Source organism: Zingiber officinale, chromosome 1B (assembly GCF_018446385.1).
Source record: "Zingiber officinale cultivar Zhangliang chromosome 1B, Zo_v1.1, whole genome shotgun sequence".
Taxonomy (NCBI): Eukaryota; Viridiplantae; Streptophyta; class Magnoliopsida; order Zingiberales; family Zingiberaceae; genus Zingiber; species Zingiber officinale.
In genome coordinates, this window is record NC_055986.1 from 167,420,535 (window position 1) to 167,443,111 (window position 22,577).

The 22,577-nt window shown below is 39.9% G+C and overlaps 2 protein-coding genes across 2 annotated transcripts; both read left to right on the plus strand.

Annotated features, from left to right (window-relative positions):
* Window positions 1–1,921: 1,921 nt before the first annotated feature.
* Window positions 1,922–5,272, plus strand: LOC121989595 (putative disease resistance RPP13-like protein 3). The gene is made up of 3 exons (XM_042543733.1): window positions 1,922–2,360; window positions 2,548–3,500; window positions 3,586–5,272. Exons 1-3 carry the CDS (start codon window positions 1,924–1,926, stop codon window positions 3,600–3,602), a joined length of 1,407 nt encoding a protein of 468 aa, XP_042399667.1. The 5' UTR covers window positions 1,922–1,923; the 3' UTR covers window positions 3,603–5,272.
* Window positions 3,989–4,732, plus strand: LOC122044674 (putative disease resistance protein At1g59780). Its single transcript, XM_042604949.1, has one exon. The coding sequence runs from the start codon at window positions 3,989–3,991 to the stop codon at window positions 4,730–4,732; it is 744 nt and encodes a 247-aa protein (XP_042460883.1).
* Window positions 5,273–22,577: the final 17,305 nt, after the last annotated feature.

A 22,577-nucleotide genomic window follows, 5' to 3' on the forward strand; every position in this document is an offset into this window, starting at 1 on the left:
AATAAGTTTCTATGGGTTCGTATCGTTCTCACCATCTTACTAGTGGCCCCAAACAAAATTTTTAACTAATATTCTAACGTTTATAAATTTTTGAATCAAGATTTTAATATTTATTACTCGTTCGGGTTAGAAAATTTATAAACGTCAGAATATTGGTTAAAAATTTGGTTTGGGCCCACTAGTAAGATGAGGAGAACGATACGAACCCATAGGAACTTGTTTCGTATCAATCCGAGATCTCTAGGGTCATCTTCCAAATTTTTAAAGTCTCACTTAAAAAAATAGAAATTTGTGACGACCTCGGGATTTCGTCCCAAATTTGCGACGATAATTGCGACGAATATATATTCGTTGCCAATTTGCGATGAAACCATATATTTGTTGCAAAAATTTATCTGTTTATCTCAAATCCTGTGATGAACAATTTTTTTGACGCAAATTTTTTAATTTTTCCAACGAAACTTATTTTTCGACGCTGATTGGCAACGAATTTTGCGACGAAAATGTATTTGTTGCTAATTTGCAACGAACGTTTTTCGTTTCTATTTTCGTTACTAATTTGCGATGAATTATTTTTTTCGTTGCAAAATCTGTCCCAAATTTGCAACGAATTTTATTCGTCCCAAAATTTCGTCCCTAAATTGTAGTTTTTTTGTAGTGGATGATGAACTCTCAAGAATTTTCTACGAAAAGAAAATGAGTATATTAAAAAAAATACTTATCTTACAACTTCATATCATATGAATATTTATACTACTCAATAGAAATTTTAAAATCATATATTATTAATTAGATACATTGGTGGTAGATACATGAACTTATTCTATCTAGATATTTCTTGTACATTAAATATTTATGATTAATTTATTTAAGTTCAATTTAACTCCTCATTTTGGAGGGGAGAAGAGAAAGAAATATAACTAGGAAGAAGAAAAGGAATGGGCCGAATGTGTGGCGGTATGGTTGAGAGTGGTGCGTACAGATAAAAATAAAAGGGAAAAAATATTTTTAAAAATATTTTAATTCATTTTAAAATAATAATCTATTAAATTTAATTAGATTATAATTAAATCAATTCTAAATCAATTGAAATCTAATCTTAATCGCCAAGCACTCGTAGGTTGAATTTAATTAGAATCTAATCCGATTTTAAGTTAATGTCCACGTTTTGTGTTCAATGATTCGAATCATCTATTTTCTTTCTTTTTATCGATTCAGAATTTTAAAATATTTTTTTTCATGATTTACCTTGACGATGAACATTTCAATAAGAATCCCCATTTAGTATGACACTATGGATTATGGGCTTATGACACTATGAAAATTTTAAAATGCAGATTTGAGCTCGAGGAGGCATTATGGGTTTCGAGCGTGACGTGAACAACATCAAAGGGCTGGATCCACCACTGCTTATGGTGAACAAAGAATGGATCGAACAATATAATGGAGGAGCTTGCAGAGACACAATTAGTAAGGCCAAAGAGACATGCTTTTGGAAAATCCGAACACGGAGACATGTTTCACTCAATAATGATAACATAAGTAAGCCCAAAGAGACATGCTGCTTGGAAGATATCAATTGTGGCACTATGGATATGGATGATTTCCGGTGGTCGGTGGGTAACGGATGGTTCATTGGAGGAGAAGACTCATCGGTGGCTAGCTGATACGATCAAAGTAAATAATCCAGCACGGCAGCACTAGTTTAATTATCTTTCCCGAGAAAATTTGATGGATTGAATTGTAAGATAGGAGAAGATTTCAGGTTTATTTTTACAATTGGACTTGTAGACGATCCTTATTATATAATGTTCTTAGCGTAAATATGATATAGATTTATTGTTGACTTGTTGTTCCGATCAAGGTGGTCATTTGTCGTAAGATATGTACCGGTTTGGCCCGTTGACTTGCAGAGAAACAGAAATGGCGTCTACGGTGGTGAACTTGGTGCTGGGGAAGCTTGGCGAGCTTGCTTCCAGCGAGGTCACCGGCCTCCTCAACGTGGGTGCAGAGATCACGTCGCTGACGGAAACACTGGCACTGATTCAATCCCGTCTCAGAGATGCCGACCAGAACTTGGCGTTCGAGATGGAGGACCTGGTGGACGAATACGCGATGCAGCTAGGCCGCGCGTCAGCCGCCGACGGCCGGATGAGCAGTCTCCGACGCATCGGCGCTTTCCCCTCCCGGATCCTCACTCGCCATCGGCTCGCGAGCCGCCTGCAGGACATCCATGCCAGATTTCAAGATGTATGCAAACAAACGTCGCAACTTGGCATCCAAGCCTCGTCCTCCTGGCCCACTTCCTCTTCATCCTCTTACTCCTCTTCCACTGCGGCTGACGCAAGGCTTGCTCGAAGGTAAAAAATTCTCATTAACAATCGTTTCCCATCTATTAGCATCTATCTTCGTGGTTAACTTTGTTGGATCTTTCAAAGATGTGCTCTAGTGGACGATTAGGTTAGAACAAAAACTTGGTCAAGGCATCTCTTACTCATGATCGCATGATTTTTGACATTATACGCTAATAAATCTTTACGTCTACAGATTCGAACTAGAAGAAGACATTGTCGGTTTTGATGAAGATATCAAAGGCATCAAAAGACTACTGTTTGACATTAGTTCAACAGATCGCGTTGTCCTTTCGGTTGTTGGTCCTGGGGGTTTGGGCAAAACAACGCTGGCTAATAAGATCTACAAGAGTGCAGATGTCAAAAAGTATTTCCAGTGCAAGGCATGGGTGTCCGTGTCACAGAAGTATGGGGTCAAAGAACTCTTGTGCAGCATTGTGAAGCAAGTGTTCGACTTCAAGGATGAGCAAGTAAAAGGTATGGAAGAACTAGAGATGAAGGAAAAGTTGTCCGAGCACTTGCGCGACAGAAGGTATCTAGTCGTGATGGATGATATTTGGCAGGTGGCAGCTTGGAACGCCATTAAAGCAGCTTTCCCAAAAGAATCGGCAGGATCCAGAGTGTTGCTGACCACGCGCAGGATGAACGTTGCGAACGTTGCAGATGTTCCTCCACACGAGCTGAAATTTTGGAATGTCGAAGAGAGCTGGAATTTGTTCTGCAGGAAAGCTTTCCGCACAGCATGCTGCCCGCCAGAGTTTGAGCGATTCAAGGAAGATATCTTCAGAAAATCTAAAGGGTTGCCTCTTGCCATTGTGGTACTCGGAGGACTTTTGAGAGGTACAAGTCAAGCTAGTGACTGGAGGAAAAAGCTGGATTATATTTCTTATGAATTCAGAGAAGGAGAAGACCAAATCCAAAGTATATTAGCTCTCAGTTACCATGATCTTCCGCATCATTTGAAGCCTCGCTTCCTCTATTTTGCAGCCTTTCCTGAGGACTATATCATTGCTGCAGAGAGGATAACACATTTATGGATCGCTGAGGGTTTCATACAAACGAAGGACAAAGTGGATCAAACAATGGAGGACCTCGCGGAGGCATATTTGAAGGATTTGACCGACAGGTCCATGTTACAAATGGAAAGGGGTCAGATTTATTGGCAGGAAGTTCGCATTCATGATCTTCTTCTTGATCTAGCACGTGTTGAAGCTCGTGAGCTTAACTTCTACAGGTCCATTGATGATATAGGTGACGATCCACGGCGTCTCAGTGCCACTGAAAATGTCAACGACCATATCTCATCGAACTTTTTCTACCACTAAACTACGGTCACTGTAATTTTTCCGAATGAAGGTTTTCAGAGAACGCTGGCAGTTACCATCCCTGGAGCGAAGTTCCTCAGGGTCTTGGATTTGGAGAAAGTATCCATTGAACACTTACCAAAGGAGATTGGGGACTTGATCCTGCTAAGGTATCTAAATTTGTACCAATCGAAACTGAAGGAGCTGCCTTCATCCATTGGAAACCTCATCCACTTGCAGACTTTCAATATACAATTTACTGAGATTCAACATTTGCCGGATGCATTTTGGAAAATCCGAACACTGAGACATGTATTACTCAATAAACAGAATATGAGCATGCCTAAAGCGACATACTGCTTGGAAGACATTCAGACACTTGTGAATATTTCAATTGGTCCATGGGTATGCGATGGTGTACTGGAGAAGCTGAGAAATCTTCGAAGATTGCATTTGAAAAACATGTCAAGCTCTGATGAAGATGCTTTGACCAATGCAGTCCAGAATCTTTCCCGACTCAAGATGTTGGCATTGTTTGGAGAATCCTTGCCGATGAGTGTCCTAACTTCATCTTGCTACCATCATATTCAGATTATGGATTTGGCAGGACCATTGGTAAGACCTGCAAGGATTCACATAGAGGCTGAAAATTCCAGGATATTTTCCAACCTGATCTCTCTTGCAATTAGTCGAACAAGGTTGGAAAAGGATGAAGATATTGCATTGCTCGCATCTCTAGCAAACCTTGAGCATCTTCTTGTGTATCTTGATGCATTTGTAGGAAGAGTTTTGGTGTTTCCAAAGGGAGGTTTTCCTCGCCTCCAAGAGATCGAACTGCTTGATTTGAGCACCTTGGAGCAGTGGGAAGTGGGAGAGGGAGCAATGCCTCTCCTTCGGGAACTAAGACTTTGGGACTGCATAAATTTGAGAATGCTACCAGAGGGACTTGTAAGATTGACTGAGCTCAAACAAATTGAAATAAGGGGAATGGAAATGATAGAGAGAAGGGTTGACAAGAATACTGGAGAAGATTATCACAAGATTAAACATGTTCCTTCGATTGAAATATATTTTTAATGAAGGACGATGACAATATCTGACGACACCCAAACAATTAATCAGGAGGAACAAGTCTTGCTAGAAGCTGAAGGTCCTTTGCAGCAGACAGACGTCTACAGCACACACAGAGTTAGACAACAACTCACTTTGTGCGCTACGATTGGCGTACCTTTTTATACTATGTATTGTGTTAAATTGTCAATTTAGAAACAATTAATACTAATCTTGAATAATGTAAGTTTGTTTTATGTTATATCTATGACTCTTGGGCGGAGGTGAGCCAAGATATCTATCAGTTGCTCACTGATACAACGTGTCGGAACATAATTCATTTATAAATCAAACTGAAAGAATTCAAATGGAAACTACCATTTAGATTAATGATAGGCAAACTCTTCTTCACGCGATGAACATGGACGAACCACTTAGTGACAGTAAAACAGATGTGCTTTCCATCAAGCCTTCGGGCCTTCAACACCGGCCCGAAAATTGTGCAACACAAAGATTTGGTTGACTTTTTCTGAGACATCTTTTTAAACTCATACTGAGATGCATTTGCATACGAGTTATCTATACTGCAGTTACTTGTACGTGCAGCTTCAGATACTCTGGGTTTCTTTTCTGTAGGAGGTTTGATCACTGGAGTTTTGCTTGATGGTTCCTTCAATCTAACTTGCTGATACGAGTTTGCAAATAAGGTCTCAAGTTTTCTTCTCAAAAATCTAGGATGAGACATTCAAAACAGGCAATTATCTTTCCGAAACGGATTAAAAAAATTCAACTGCAGACGATTCGTGTTGAAACAAAACCTAATACCTAGCTTCAGCAAAGAGTTTACGTTTCCTCAACCTTGCCTCCAGCAATCTCCTCTTCTTTTCTTCAGTTTCCTGCAAATGAAGATTGTTCAGAATCCTGATACATTGTTGATTGGGGCAAAAAGAGTATTTAGCACTTTTTCATCCGGTAGCATAAAATTTACAATGCAAAAGTATTGATTTTCATATTAATACAGATATATTTGAAGCCCCGGAAACATAAAGATATCAATCCGAGACTCTGACAAAGAGATCTCACTAATCCGTGTGTCATGGCAAATTCCACTAAATATATCCACAAAACTGATAAAAAAAAAAAAGATTCATAAGATCACGGCTTGGATCGAATAGAAACCAATTCATTCAGGAGGACGAAGGCAAATTATATGGATTGATATAATGCAAACGGGAAAAAAATATCAAGGTAATAATTTCAAGGCGACGCAGATACGAAAAATCCCACTTTTGTACTTCGTTGACGCAGGAATCGCGAAACCCTAAAATCAAAAGCGAATAGAAAACCACAACATCCCTCAATCATGGCCAAAAAAAAGTTAAAGAGAACACGTCTCACCTTAAGAAACTCCGTATAATCTTGCGAGAGCGATTGGAATCTGAATATTTTCTGGCATCATCTATATACGAAGGGGATGGCGAGGGTTCTTCGGCAACCCTCCTCATCTTCTTCACCGTCATCCTGACCTCCACCCACAGGACCAAGAAAAAAGGAAACAAGCCCCCACGGGTGGGATCAACCGGTTATGACATGGTATTCTTGCAACATGGGTCGGGAGGTCGAAGGTCTGCGGCAGCAATTGCGATAACATCAATATCTGTCCGTGCTAAACACCTTCGACTGCCATGTCATCGCCGGGCCCGTATTCACCGTGATTTACTCCCTCTCATACTCGTGGGGCAGGGATGAGGGGGCCGCTGGGCGGCGGAACCCGCCTTTTGCAACAAGAAAAAAGGAAACAAGTAGCAAAAAAAGAAGGAATTGAATTGATTGGCAAAGAAGAGGCGATAAAGACGAGAAAGGTAGAAATAGAGAAGGGAGGATGGGGAAGGAAGGGCGGTTGGGGAGAAAAGGGGTTGTTTCTAGACCTTCTCGGCTTGCATTGACCAGGACAAAATCAGAAAGAGAGCACCACCCGCCACCCTGCGATGTTTCTCCTTTGATGGAGGAGGAGGATTCGATTTGCTCGATTCCTTCCATGCTTGACTCTTTCTCCTCCTCTAATCCCTCTCTTGCCCCCTCCGAATTCCGATCTTGTTCCCCTTCTTCGATCAAACTTTTTTTTTTTTTTCCCTTTTTGTTCCTTTTGCCGGTGGTTGGTTGGTTGCAGATCTTCTCGCCATTGCGCGGCTCGGCGCAGTGCAGCAGGATGAACTCGACGCCATCGAATCGCCCTATTCTGCAAAATCACGAATACAAATTTGTGTGTAGTGAATTCCTAAAATAAAATAAAAAGTTTGAAAAAAAGAAATACAATTTCTATATTAAGACCCGTCATGTGCAATTGTGTGTATAATAATCATATTTTGTAAATAATAGTTAATATAATCGATAATTTATAAAAGGCATACAGCTTTCTGAATTGATCAAATAGTATATATACTTTGATAATTATTGAAAGATATATTAATTTATTTAATCTTTCTATTTCACCCTTCTTGCCCGCCAATGCAAACTCAACCACGCTCTTCATCCTTCTCTCTCCACTTGCTCTCTCTATGCAGAATAAATCTCTCTCCCTCTCACACCATTTATTCAACTCCAATCATTTTTTTTTAAACACTACCATTAGATCAAAAATAATAATGAATGATATATTTAAATTTCTTATAACCTAAAAAATTTATAGGACATGAAATGAATGTAATCGAAGTTCTCTATGTCAATCAATAGATTTTGATCGAAACTCACAGATTGATCTAAAAAGTTCCAATTACACTCATTTTAGGTCCTATGAATTTCTGAGATTACAGAAATTCAAATATGTTATTCATTATTTATTTTAACTTCTCCGGAGGTGTTAAAGTGTTATTAAAAGAATCAGTCAAAATCCCAGATTATGCATGTTATGGGTTTATATCAGACCTAATGTGGGTCTGATATGCTTGATATGAGCTCATATCAGGCCCAATATGAGATTTCAGTCGGAGTTCATATCAAGTCTAACGTGGGCTTGATATAAACTCATATTAGGCCCAATGTGAGATTTCTGTCGATTTCAATCAAAATCTATTAATTGCCCATTGTATAAACTCATATTAATTCAATCTAATTAGTTAACCTTTCATGTTAACATGCTTCAATTATCCAATCAACTCATGAATTAACAAACCAACTAATAAATTCAACTAATCAATGAATATATCACCCCATTATCTCTTATCACCTTAATTTATTAAGCATCAACCTTTAACCAACCTACCAATGATCAAAATTTAACCAAGCTAAATCCATTTAAATCTTCAATCTACATTTCTAACCAATTACTTGGTTAACTACTCAAAATCCACAAAATTAGAACTCATGTATAGTTTCCTACTTCATCAAACAGCATTTATGTTTAACTGAAAAAATATACCTAAATTTTAGCTTCTGACTAGCGATACCCTCTCTCGGCAATTGATGGTGGGGCCAGAACTAGAGTGGTCGATGAAACCCGATCAGGCAACCACGACCAATGGTGGCACTAGATGTATTAGTAGGTTACGACAGAGCGGAGAAGGGTGTCGACGTCAAACGGAGATACGCAGTCGTGACGTCGCAAATCTGGTCTCACATGGAGGGGTGACAGTGGATGGGTAGGGCACTGGCGATGGGGGCTTGCTGGCAGCCAGTGCGTCGGTCGACTTCGACTCGAGGCCAATGTCCAAGGAGATGAGGTCAGTCGGGGAGATCAGGAATGAGGCAGTTAACGTCGGCGAGAAAAGGCAGAGATAGGGCGGCGGTAGATCGGCTTCGCAGCTCCTGCAATAGCCCACGACATATATCGTATGCTCACCCTTGAGCATATATCGCATGCTCAATCTTGAGCTTATATCATATACTCACCCTTGAGCATATATCGTATGCTCAACCTATAGTACCTATCCATTACAATGAAGATTTTCCTTATTCCATTGTTTCCAATTGCTAAACCTTGAGCATTCATAACAATGAAAGTTTTCAACCTTCCATTGTTTCCTTATCCCAAAAATAAAGTTAAAACATGTCTTTAAGGAAGAACTCCCTCTCAAAACATACATCAAACTTCTATCATTGCACCAATTATGATTTAGAGTTTCCAAACCTTTAGAAAATCTAAAATTTGAAATTATGAGATTAAAATTTCAATCTTTAAATCAAACCTCATACTAAACTCCAAATTAGTCTTCTTTAACCATTTATTCTTTATTTTTAGCATGAAAAATACCTTTGGATGCTTATCGAAGTACTTTATAGGGTTAGGAATAGTTACACTAGACTAAACATGGTTTAATGGACTGAAATTAGATCATTTAAACCAAAATCAAACTAGGAGTGCAAATGAATCAAGCAGCTCGTGAGCCGTTCACGAGCGGCTCGATCAAAACTCAACTCGAGCTCGAAGTTGGCTGAGCTCAAGTAAAGCTCGAGCTGTCTTGATTAGAAATCGAGCTGAGCTCGAGCTTAATTATTACTGACTCGGTGGCTCATCGAGCCAAACGAGCTAGTAATAATATATATTTTTATAATATATAATATATTAATTTATTTATTAAAATAATAATAATAAATAAAATCGAGCTCAAGCTCGAGCTCAACTCTATAAACTCGAGCTAGCTCGAGCTCAAATCAAGCAAGTATAAATTGAGTCGAGTCGAGCTCGAGCCTAAACTGGCTCGAGAATTGGTTCGACTCATTTACATTCCTAAATCAGACTCCCTAACCGATTGGTTTTAGCTATTTTCAAATGTCCCTTAGTCGATTGAAGTTGGGTTTCAATCAATTATAGCCTTTCAATCGATCGGCTGATCGATTCTGTCAGTTTCTGTGCTTGTGGAAATAAACTTAATCGATCACCTGATCGATTAAGGTCTGGGTCAATCAATCACTTAATCGATTCTGCAAGCCTCTGTGGTCAAAAAAATGGTCTTTAATTTATTCACGTCTATGAGTCGATTGCTTGATCGATTGATATTTCTAAAATTTCTAATTTCAATTTCAAATCGAATTTCAGAAATCCATAAATAATTCTATGATTATCAAAAAATTACGAAATTTTAAATAGACATTATTTATATCATATACTACCAGGAAAAAATAATTTTCTATGAAAATAACCATCATTTTTAAAGATTGACATGTAATTGGAAACCATTAAAAACTTTAATGTTTCTCTCAAGTTTGTGTCCAACAATTCAATGGTGATTGCTATCATCAAATAATCTTCACCAAGGTTTTCAAAAATATTTTTGAAATTATTTTTCAAAACCAATTTTCAACCATGATATTTGGGTTAAATGTACATGACTTGTACACTTGCTTTCCCCATGATTGGATAACACATAATTTATGTGTTTTGATGAAACTAAAACTCAAATATATATACTAAATTAACATTTTAAATTTTGTTCATCCTTCTAACATCTCACTTGTATCTATATGTATCAAAATACATACAAGCCAACTTATATTCCTTGTGAGATGTAGATATTGGTTTCTCCTAATCTAAGTGATCATGCAATTCTAACTGGATATTTTAAATTTTGATCATCTACCTACGATGTCATTTGATAATTGATGTTATTATCCTTAATTACAAGAAAATTTAAAATAATGCATGAAAACAATCATGACATACATCACATGCATGCTTTCCAAAAATGCACTCTAAATATATCATAAATGAATAGATGCATGTATGACATGTATTAAAAATATCATGGCATTTTTTTCATAATGAAATATGAATATCAAATATAATGTCATGATTGCATGGCATGTGATAGGGCAAACAAAGTATAATAATTTAGCATAAATAAGAATATCAAATTTTTATTTAAGTTTTGTCCTTAATCCATTTTTGTTAAGTTAAATCTAATTTGACCTAAAATCCCTCTTTTTTGTTAAATGTGTCAAAATCCCAACTTACCACATTTTGCCTTCTATTCTAGTTGTGTCAATTTAATTAAGTTCAATTCCTCAAATATTTTAATTGACACATTTATTTTTCAAGAGTAAAAAAAAATCAAATTTTCATTTTTAAAGTGTCACACCAACTTGAAAATGCCCTAAGATGTCAACTTTTCATGGTTAAGTTAACTACCCTTCTGATTAGAGTTGGCATTCTCTAAACTCATCTAGGATGTAGAGAACACACTCTTAGGAACCTAAAACCTATTGGTGCTCCTTGGGTGTTTTAGGTACTTACTAGAGATAACTTCCTTAGACACCTTCCTAATAACTTTTCTAGGCTTCTTAAAAGTCTTAGTCACACTAGTTTCCTCAAAGTCAACTCTAGGGATTGCTTTCCTTGTAACTTTGACTTAACTGCTAGACCTATGACTAGTTCTATAACTATATGGAACCCTATGGTATTAAGGCACATCTTTCTTGACTTTAGGTTTGTATCTCAAACCCCTACATCCATTGGATGAATCTTGTCAATTTTGACCTAGGTTTTTGTTCTTTGACCCTTTTTCTTTATTTGTCATTTTTCTAAAGGTCCTCTCTAATTTCTCAAGCTTTGACCTCAAGACTTGATTTTTCTTCCATAAATCTTCAAATTTAGATTCTTTAATTTATCTTTTGAAAATTTTTCCTTTTAAGCATAGATATATATTTTTCTTAGATTTCATGGCTAAATCATTTTCTATCTTCTTATCCTTAGGTAAGGTAGTTATAGCATGATACGCTACATTTTTTTTTAATCCTATCATTCTTTCTATTTTTATGATAAATAGTATGAAAATAATATAAATGATTTCTAGCATGCATTTTATCATTTCTCAAAGGAATTGCATCAATAAATGATACCTTAGATTTGCTCTTAAGAGCTACCCCTTGATTTAAGCTTCCTCCTTGGCTCTTGATTTGGATCCTCCCCCATGGACATTGATTCTGGTAGTGGTCCTTTTGACTTTAATAGAAGCATCTAATATGCTTCTTACGTTTGTTGGTGCAACCTTAGGTCAAGGTTGACCTGGTTGACCCGACTCGAGTTGACCTGACTCGAGTTGTATTTTGATGTTTGATGAAAACAGAAGAGTTGTATTTTGATGAGAGATTGTTAGTGCAACCTTAGGTCAAGGTTGACCTGGTTGACCTGACTCAAGTTGTATCTTGATGTTTGATAAGAACAGAAACTTGGGAGGTTGTGGGTGCAACCCTTGGTCAAGGTTGACCTGGTTGACCCGAGGTGAGTTGACCTGAATCGGAAAAGTCCAAGCAGGGAGCTTGGCACGGGAAAAGTCCAAGCAGGAAGCTTGGCATGGGAAAAGTCCAAGCAGGGAGTTTGGCATGGTGAAAAGTCCAAGCAGGGAGCTTGGCACGGGAAAAGTCCAAGTATGGAGACTTGGCACGAGAGAAGTCCAAGTATGGAAGCTTGGCATGGGAAGTCAGAGAGAGCTCGGTAGCTCGGTAGCCCGGTAGCTCGGTAGCTCGGTAGCTCGGTAGCTCGGTAGCTCGGCAGCTCGGTAGCTCGGTAGCTCGGGCTCGGTAGCTCGTTCTCCGAACTATGGTCAGAGAGGGCTCGGTAGCTCGTTCTCTGGACCGGATGTGGAAAGTCCTGGTGAGTGAAGACAGGCAGACGGATAAGTCCTGGTGAGTGAAGCCAGGCAGTGGGAAAGTCCTGGTGAGTGAAGCCAGGCAGTTGTGAAAGTCCTGGTGAGTGAAGCCAGGCAGTTGGAAAGTCCTGGTGAGTGAAGCCGGGCAGATTGGAAATCCTGGTGAGTGAAGCCAGGTGAAAACCCTAGTGAGTGAAGCTAGGTGAAAGTCCTGGTGAGTGAAGCCGGGCAAGGGAAAATCCAGATGGATCAAGGGTGATCGGATATCTGGTGTTGAGAATGTCAAGTAGGTCAAGGGAGTGACCATATACTTGACACGAAGAGAAAAGTCCAAGTGGGTCAAAGGGATTGACCGGACACTTGGTGGGGAGTCTTAGCAGGTCAAGGGAGTGACTGGATGCTAAGCATTATGTACCAACAGGTCAAGATTGACCGGATGTTGGTTTGGAAGGTTTGGGACTTGGTTTGGGCAAAAACCAAGCTCTGGATCGATCAGTGGATCGATCCAATGATACACTGGGTAGCTGGATCGGTCTGGTGACCGATCAGTAACCAAACAGTAGCCTACTGAGTGTTATCTGATCGGTCTGCAGACCGATCAGGAAACAACGATCAGAAGGCAAGGAGTTCGGGAGAAAAGGAAGCTGATCAGTCCCTGGACCGATCAGAGGAAGCTCTGATCGGTCCCCAGGACCGATCAGGGTCTTCCTGGACCGATCAGGAGATGTTCTGATCGGTCCAGCCCCTAGCCGTTGGCTCACAACGGCTAGTCTTCTGTCTTCTGTTCTTCGCAGGTGCAGTGCAGGTTGAGTGCAGGTTATAAGAGGAGTTCAAGGGCTTCTACAGGGCTCTCTCTCTCTCTCACGGTTCTTCTTCTTCACTGCTGTAATTTGAGCTTTGCTGAGCTCGCTTCTGCTTGAAGCTTCGTGTGAGCTTCATCGGCTGGGTTCCTGCTGTTGTAGGCGTCGCTTGAAGCTGCTGCTTCATCCAGTCGAAGAGAAGGCAAGTAAGCGAAGGTTTTACAGTTGTATTGTATTTTGCTTCTTGCTGTACTTGTACTCCTTTGCTGTTGTAAGTTTTTGTGGCGAGGTTTCTCCACCCACAAGGAGTATTGATTAGCCGGTTCTCCGGGGACTCATCCACCGACGGATTGATAGGGCTCGTCCACCTTACGGACACGCCGAGGAGTAGGAGTTTCATCTCCGAACCTCGTTACATCGTAGAGTTCGAGTTTGAGGTTTGATCTTTCCTTTTTGCGTTTCTATTTAGTTATTTCCGCTGCGCTAACCCTAATCGTAGGAAGAAACGAAGAATTTGGGGTCGGCTATTCACACCCCCCCTCTAGCCGCGATCATCGATCCTAACAAGTGGTATCAGAGCGAGGTCGTTCTTCGCCGGATTAACACCCGAGGGAGCACAAGCTAGAGATGGATCAACTCGGAGAAGACATCACCATTCCACCTTTCTATGATCGTGACGACTTCGCGTTTTGGAAGGTAAGAATGAAGTACTTTCTTATGACTAACATTGAAAATTAGAGTTGTGTTCAATTAGGTTTCAAGCCTCCGATGGACAAGAAAGGAGAAACCCTAGAGAAGAAGAAGTGGACCAAGGAACAAGTCCACCAATCCCTAGTCAACGATGAGGTATTGAAAATTTTTGAATTTTCTTTACCTAATGATGTTTTGTGTAAGATAGGTGGATACAACAATGCCAAGGAGTTGTGGAACAACTTGGCTAAGTTCCATGAGGGGAACTCCACTTCAAGCCATGAAGAGGAGTCAAGTGAGCCAAGGAGTTCACATCATGGAGGGATGGATTTAGAAGTTGAGGGCTACTCAACATCTAAGGAAGAAGAGGAGGAGAGTTCTTCTTCAAGAATGGAGCAAGAGGAAGAAGCTTCTACCTCCAGAAGGGATGAAGAAGAAAGTCTTCATCCATCCTCAACCCTAGGTAACTCAAGCATTTCAATTTCAAATAAATTACACATAATATGCTTTGAGTGTAGGGAGTATGGACATTACAAGAGTAAATGTCCAAAGAGGGTTAGAAAGACTCCACCGGCGCCAAAGGTCAAGGAAGCCGGAGTCCCAACACGCAAGAGCAAGGAGCACGTGGTGTGCTTCCAATGCAAGCGAAGGGGACATTATCGGAGCCAATGTCCGAGGGGGAGGCAACCTCACAAGGACAAGAAGACGAGCACATCGATAGGGGGAGCTAAGGCAAACCCTAAGGTAATCTCTAAGGCACATTATTGCAATAATAATAAGACACATGCTAGTAGCCTTATTGCTATTATTAATAATGGTAAGCATGATAACATTAGAAATCGATACACATGCTTAGGTGCCAAACATGTGAGCCTAGATAAGGATAACACTAGGAAAGCCAACCCTAGAATTAACCCATCTAAGGCTAAGGAAAACCTAGGTAGGAATTCCAAATCAACTAGACACATGCCTAGGAATGCCTCAAAGAAAAATGACAAGTTAAAGCTTGAGGTATTAGAGAAGGAGAATCAAGTCTTGAGGTCAAGACTTGATACTTTGAAAAAGGCTCTTAAGAACTTGGAGAAGTCATCTCTAGGGTTTAAGGGTCAAAAACCAATGTCCAAGGACAAGAAAGGTTTGGGTCACAAACCTAAGTCCCAAGTGGTCAAGCCCACTTATCATAATGTCCCATTCGATTATGGAATAAAATCTAGGGCTAGGAAGACCATCACCAAGGTCACAAGGGGAGTCACCCCTAGAGTTGATCTTGATGAGTCCCAAATGACCAAGGCTTCAAAGCCTAGGAGGGTCATTAGGAGGGTTGCTAGGGAAGTCATCCCTAGTGAATATTTAGTGAACCCAATGAGCTCAAATAGGTATTGGGTTCCTAGGAGCGTGATTTCATCACGCTAGATGAGTTAGGGTGTGCCAACCTTACTTGAATAGGTAGTTAACCTAATCATGGCAAAAGGTGGCACTTTAGGGATTTTCAAGGTGTAATCAAGCCTTGAAAATGAAATGGAAAATTATTCCTAAGATGATTAGGGTGTGCCAACCACATTTGAGGAGTTCTCTAAGATCAATCTAATTGGCACATAGTGATCTAAAAGTTTTGAGGATATGATTTTAGGTCTATTACACTTAGGAATATAGAATTTATGGCAAAATGATCAAAATTATCAAAAATGGCAACTAAGGCTAGAATTAGGTATTTTCTATACCTTTACATGTTATTTGTCATATATTGTTTGTCATATGCCATGTCATGACATCATATTTATTTTATGATCATTTAAAATGTCATGATAATGCTTAGGTTATTTATATGTCATGCTTTATTTAAGTTTCATACTTTATGCCATGACATCATGACATTGGCACATGTTTTCATTTATGATATCACTTTATGTCATGTCATCATTTCTTGCATTTATAATCAATGAAATTGATTTAAGGACTAAAACACAATTTGATATGGAGATCAAATTGTTATTTAAAAAAATGCATGAGAACTTAGATTAAGCTAACGTAAACCCATATCTCACATCAAAATTGACTTGGATGTGTTTGATACACCTTAGATGTGTGTGAGATATTAGGATTGTGAGTTAGGATCAAGGTGCATAGTTCTTGTACCTAGATGAGCCTAATTCTAAATTGGGGATCATAGGGAAAGCTTGTGTACAAGTCATGTACATTTAGCCCAAAGATTGTGGTCCTAAATTAAATGGTTTAAAATCATTTCAAAATTGATTTGAAAAACCTTGATGAAGCTTTTCTAGTAATAGCCTTCATCATTGAACAAGTTGATACAAAGATGACTTAACTTTGAGCTATTTCAAAGACTTTTGAACTTTGTATCAAGATTGAAAAATGGAAGTTATTTTCATAGAAAACTATTTTTCCATGATAGTATATGTTATGAGGAATGTATCCTCAAAATTTTACAATTTTTGAAATTTTCTGTGATTTTCTAGAGGTTTCTGAATTTCGGGAGAAGAAAAATTCAGAAATCAGAAATCAGAGGTCGTGGACCGATCAGGAGGTTCCCTGATCGGTCCAGGTCTGTGTGGATCGGTCACTGGACCGATCCAGAGGGAGCCTGATCGGTCCGGCGACCGATCAGTGCGTGCCAACTTGCTGAAATTCGACTGGTTGTCTGAAATTTCAGCTCGGGAAGTGGTGTTTTAGATTTTTGAAGGTTTGAAACTCTCCAAGACATTGTTGGTGCAATGGTCAAGGGGGAGTTGACCTTTAGGGGGAATTTTACCTATTAGTCAAGGGGAGTTGACTTTTAGGGGGAGTTTTTACTCCTAAAGACTTGAGTGATATGGGATTATCACTAAGTTAATTATTGACCTTAGTATCAAGGGGAAAATTAAGAGTTTCAATGAAAGGTATGAGACTTTCATTAGGAAGAAACTCTTGACCTTGATTCACTCTTTTTGATGTGTGTCAAAAAGGGGGAGAGTGTAGGTTTGGGGAGAATGTTCAAGGAAGAACATTGGAAAACCTAAGTTAGGTTATCGGGTTAACCTAACTTGATTATGGGTTTGATTATGGGTTTTGTCAAACATCAAAAAGGGGGAGATTGTTGGTGCAATCTTAGGTCAAGGTTGACCTGGTTGACCCGACTCGAGTTGACCTGACTCGAGTTGTATTTTGATGTTTGACGAAAATAGAAGAGTTGTATTTTGATGAGAGATTGTTGGTGCAACCTTAGGTCAAGGTTGACCTGGTTGACCTGACTCAAGTTGTATCTTGATGTTTGACAAGAACAGAAACTTGGGAGGTTGTGGGTGCAACCCTTGGTCAAGGTTGACCTGGTTGACCCGAGGTGAGTTGACCTGACTCGGAAAAGTCCAAGCAGGGAGCTTGGCACGGGAAAAGTCTAAGCAGGAAGCTTGGCATGGGAAAAGTCCAAGCAGGGAGTTTGGCATGGTGAAAAGTCCAAGCAGGGAGCTTGGCACGGGAAAAGTCCAAGTATGGAGACTTGGCACGAGAGAAGTCCAAGTATGGAAGCTTGGCATGGGAAGTCAGAGAGAGCTCGGTAGCTCGGTAGCTCGGTAGCTCGGTAGCTCGGTAGCTCGGTAGCCCGGTAGCTCGGTAGCTCGGTAGCTCTGTAGCTCGGCAGCTCGGTAGCTCGGTAGCTCGGGCTCGGTAGCTCGTTCTCCGAACTATGGTCAGAGAGGGCTCGGTAGCTCGTTCTCTGGACCGGATGTGGAAATTCCTGGTGAGTGAAGCCAGGCAGACGGATAAGTCCTGGTGAGTGAAACCAGGCAGTGGGAAAGTCCTGGTGAGTGAAGCTAGGCAGTGGGAAAGTCCTGGTGAGTGAAGCCAGACAGTTGTGAAAACCCTAGTGAGTGAAGCTAGGTGAAAGTCCTGGTGAGTGAAGCCAGGCAGTTGGAAAGTCCTAGTGAGTGAAGCCAGGCAGTTGGAAAGTCCTTGTGAGTGAAGCCAGGTGAAAACCCTAGTGAGTGAAGCTAGGTGAAAGTCCTGGTGAGTGAAGCCGGGCAAGGGAAAATCCAGATGAATCAAGGGTGATCGGTTATCTGGTGTTGAGAAGGTCAAGTAGGTCAAGGGAGTGACCAGATACTTGACACGAAGAGAAAAGTCCAAGTGGGTCAAAGGGATTGACCGGACACTTGGTAGGGAGTCTTAGCAGGTCAAGGGAGTGACCGGATGCTAAGCATGATGTACCAACAGGTCAAAGTTGACCGGATGTTGGTTTGGAAGGTTTGGTACTTGGTTTGGGCAAAAACCAAGCTCTGGATCGATCAGTGGATCGATCCAGTGATACACTGGGTAGCTGGATCGGTCTGGTGACCGATCAATAACTAAACAGTAGCCTACTGAGTGTTATCTGATCGGTCTGCAGACCGATCAGGAAACAACGATCAGAAGGCAAGGAGTTCGGGAGAAAAGGAAGCTGATCGGTCCCTGGACCGATCAGAAGAAGCTCTGATCGGTCCCCAGGATCGATCAGGGTCTTCCTGGACCGATCAGGAGATGTTCTGATCGGTCCAGCCCCTAGCCGTTGGCTCACAACGGCTAGTCTTCTGTCTTCTGTTCTTCGCAGGTGCAGTACAGGTTGAGTGCAGGTTATAAGAGGAGTTCAAGGGCTTCTACAGGGCTCTCTCTCTCACGGTTCTTCTTCTTCACTGCTGTAATTTGAGCTTTGCTGAGCTCGCTTCTGCTTGAAGCTTCGTGTGAGCTTCATCGGCTGGGTTCCTGCTGTTGTAGGCGTCGCTTGAAGCTGCTGCTTCATCCAGTCGAAGAGAAGGCAAGTAAGCGAAGGTTTTACAGTTGTATTGTATTTTGCTTCTTGCTGTACTTGTACTCCTTTGCTGTTGTAAGTTTTTGTGGCGAGGTTTCTCCACCCACAAGGAGTATTGATTAGCCGGTTCTCCGGGGACTCATCCACCGACGGATTGATAGGGCTCGTCCACCTTACGGACACGTCGAGGAGTAGGAGTTTCATCTCCGAACCTCGTTACATCGTAGAGTTCGAGTTTGAGGTTTGATCTTTCCTTTTTGCGTTTCTATTTAGTTATTTCCGCTGCGCTAACCCTAATCGTAGGAAGAAACGAAGAATTTGGGGTCGGCTATTCACACCCCCCCTCTAGCTGCGATCATCGATCCTAACAACGTTTACGTACCAAGGCTTATGTCTTCTTTGACTTCTTCTTTACCTTGGGTGTCACTTAAGCCTTCTTCTTAGTCAATTTAGGACGCTTACTTTTGTAATGTCCTTTTTCCCTGCACTCAAAATAAATAATATAATCTTTATTTTTATAAATTGGAATTGACATACCTTTGCTTGAAGGAGTGACACATGATCCTCCATTTGATCATTCTTGACTTATGGAGGTGGCACCTTCTTCATTCGATCCGGATGTAGAGACTTCTTCTTGCTCAGTGTCAATGATCTACACTCCCCCTCAATCCTTGAGGTAAATGCGTCTTTATCTTCATCCTCTAATGTTGAGCATCTCTCAACTTCTGAATCCTCATGTAGATGAAACTAAGAGTTTCTCTCTTTGCCTTTGTTGTTGCTCTCAATTGAGGATGGATTTTTATGGAGCTTCACTAATTTGCTCCAAAGCTCCTTGACATCTTAATGTTCTCCAAGCTTACTCAAAATGTTTCTAGGCAATAAGTTAACCAATAATTTGGTTATTTTGTTGTTAGCCTCGCATATCTTGATTTGTTCCTTTCTCCAATTGCTCTTCTTAAGGATTTTTCCTTTGTCATCCGTTGGAGCTTGAAACTCTTCCATTAGAGCAAATCATTGCTCTATCTCCATCATTAAAAAAATTTCAATCCTTAATTTTCAAAGATGGAAGCTTGTCGATATGAATGGTGGAGGCGCTCTAGTATCATATCCGAGTCCATCTTAGAAATCCATCTTGAAAATTAAGCTCCCTTGATGATAATCTTTAACTTGTTGACTTTAGGGTTTCAACTTCTTCTTCTTCCTCTAGTTCGTTGCCCTTACCCGTGATAAGTTCGGTGAAGAGCAATCTAGTTCTGATACCATTTGTTGGGACCAAGAAGAGCTAGGGGGAGGGGGTGAATAGTGTAGGATCGTTGCGCGAAAGGGGAGTGAATAGCGCTCGTGGCTTTCACAATTGTTTCGTAAAACAAACAGAATAAGAACGCAGCGAAAAGAATATTGAAAGAAAACAGAGCAATCACTAACAAGTTTCTTTTACTTAGTTCGGAGCCTCTGACGACTCCTACTCCAAGGCCCGCGATCGTTGATCGCTTTCGTTGGACAATCACTATTGATCCGAAATTCCTTTACAAGTATGCAAGTACAAGTATTAAAAGGCAATAATCAAAACTATACCAACGATTTTGAGAAATATGTCATCCGACCTTCTAACACCTATAGAACAGTTCTTTTTTTTTTTTAACCATAATCGATTGGTGAGTCATCTCAATTGATTCAGAGAGCCTTAATCAATTACTAAATCAATTCTGCAATTCTTTGTTCACTCACAAAAAGGTCTCAATCGATTAGCCCAATCGATTAAGTCTTCTTAATAGATTACCTCTATCGATTTCCTCTTTTCGGGGCAAAGCACTGCCTAATCGATTGACCCAATCGATTAGAATTAGCTTAATCGATTAGGTCAATCAATCCAGCCTTGTTTTCACGAATTCCTCTTTACAAATCTCCTGGCTCTTATCGATTGGTCCAATTGATTTGACTCGGCCCCATCGATTCGAACCCTTTCTATGTTCTCGTATGAACCTTCTAATCAATTACCTAATCCATTAGCTTAAGGTCAATTGATTGTCCCAATCAAGTGCCCAACCCTAACTTGCTTAATTCAAGTCTAGGATTCCCTCACCTAATCTTCGGTCAACCATGATCTACTAGGACTTCTTCACCAATTGTTTAGTCAATCATTTGACTCAATTGGACTTTTCTCCTCGTGCCAAGTGTCCGGTTCTCCATAACTCACTTAGACTTTCAAACATCAGGTGCCCATTCAACCTTTGATCCACCTAGATTTTCCAATACCATGCTTCACTCACCATGACTTTTCTCCACCTAGCTTCACTCACTAAGATTTTTCAATTGTCTGGCTTCACTCACCAGAACTTTCATACTCCTAGTTTCACTCACTAGGGTATCCCAATTAACTGTCTTTACTCATCAGGACTTTCCATCTGCCTGAATTTACTCACCAGGACTTTTACACTACCTAGCTTCACTCATTAGGACTTTCCAATTGTCTGTTTTCACTCACTAGGACTTTTAATCTGTCCAGCTTCACTCAATAAGACTTTCACACTGTCTAGCTTCACTCACTAGAACTTCTCAATTATCTGATTTACTCACTAGGACTTTTCATCTCTGGCTTCACTCACCGGAATTTTCACACTGCCTAGCTTCACTCACTAAGACTTCTCACACCAAGTGTCCGGTCAACATTGACCCACTTAGTTTTTCTTCTTCTGCCAACCATCCCATTGGTTTTGCTCTTGCCTAACCTCCATTTAGGACTTTTCCAGTCAAGTATTCAGTCAACCTTGACCTACTTGACTACTCTCTTATATTAAACTAGTCAACCTTTGACAAGTGGAGAATTACACCAATAATCTTTCAAATGGACAATTGCGTCTGCAATCTCTATATATTGTCAAACATCAAAACTCAATCTTAAGTAATACCGGTCAACTTAGACCCAGAGACAATTACACTAACACTTGGCTCTTGTGCACAGTCGACGATTAGACCTTCTAACAGCCCAGGCTCTGATAACACTTTGTTGGAAGGTGATAGCTTCTCAAAAACTTTCTACGAAGAGAAAAGGAGTCATAGTAGAATGACTTTGTATTGAAAAAAATATTTATATTGCAACTTCACATCATATGCGTAGTTATACTATTCAATATAGAAACTCATAAACTTATTCTATCTAGATATATAAATTACAAGATTTATATTTTACTTGGTTCTTGGTTCTTGGTTCTTGTACCTCAAACATTTATGATTCATATATATTCAAGTTCAATTGAACTTCTGATTTAATCAGGGTTGTGGTGCTGGTTTGGAGCGACGAAGAGAAAGAAATACCTAACGAGGAAGAAGAGAAGGGATGGGCCGAAAGTATGGCGGTATGGTTGAGTGTTTCGTACGGAGAAAAAACAAAGGGGAAAAAATGTTTTTAAAAATATTTTAATTCACTTTAAAATAATAATCCATTAAATTCAATTAGAATATAGTTAAATTAATTCTAAATCAATTGAAATCTAATCTTAATCAAGCGCCCGTTGGTTGAATTTAATTAGAATCTATTCCGATTTTAAGTTAATGTCCACGTTTTGTGTTTAATGATCCAAATCATTTTTTTTTTATCGATTCAGAATTTTAAAATATTTTATTCATGATTTACCTTGACGTTTAGTCGTCTAAAAAAAGAAATTCAAGATTAGAAGCTAATAAATGTCACATATGCAGATTTGAGCTCGAGGAGGCATCGTGGGTTTCGAGCGTGACGTGAACAACAACAAAGATTTACATCATTTTGCTGTGGTATAGATGGTTTGGGCAAAACAACACTCGCAAATAAGATCTATTTATACTAAGGGTTTTTGCAACACACATTAAAGTGAAATGTTAATGTCAACATGTCATCCCTTTATTGTAACATTAATACGTTCAATTTTTTGAACACGTTAATTTTATTGTACAGATTTAAAAAATAAAAAAAAAACAGTATTAACACGTTCAAGTGTTAAAGGCATTCCGGACATCAACAGTTGAAAGGTTGTTAGCTTTTT

Coding starts and splice junctions, on each gene's coding strand:
- LOC121989595 (XM_042543733.1), top strand. CDS start 1,924: ATGGCGTCTACGGTGGTGAACTTGGTGCTGGGGAAGCTTGGCGAGCTT. Junction 2,361..2,547: donor GACGCAAGGCTTGCTCGAAG/GTAAAAAATTCT, acceptor TTACGTCTACAG/ATTCGAACTAGAAGAAGACA.
- LOC122044674 (XM_042604949.1), top strand. CDS start 3,989: ATGAGCATGCCTAAAGCGACATACTGCTTGGAAGACATTCAGACACTT.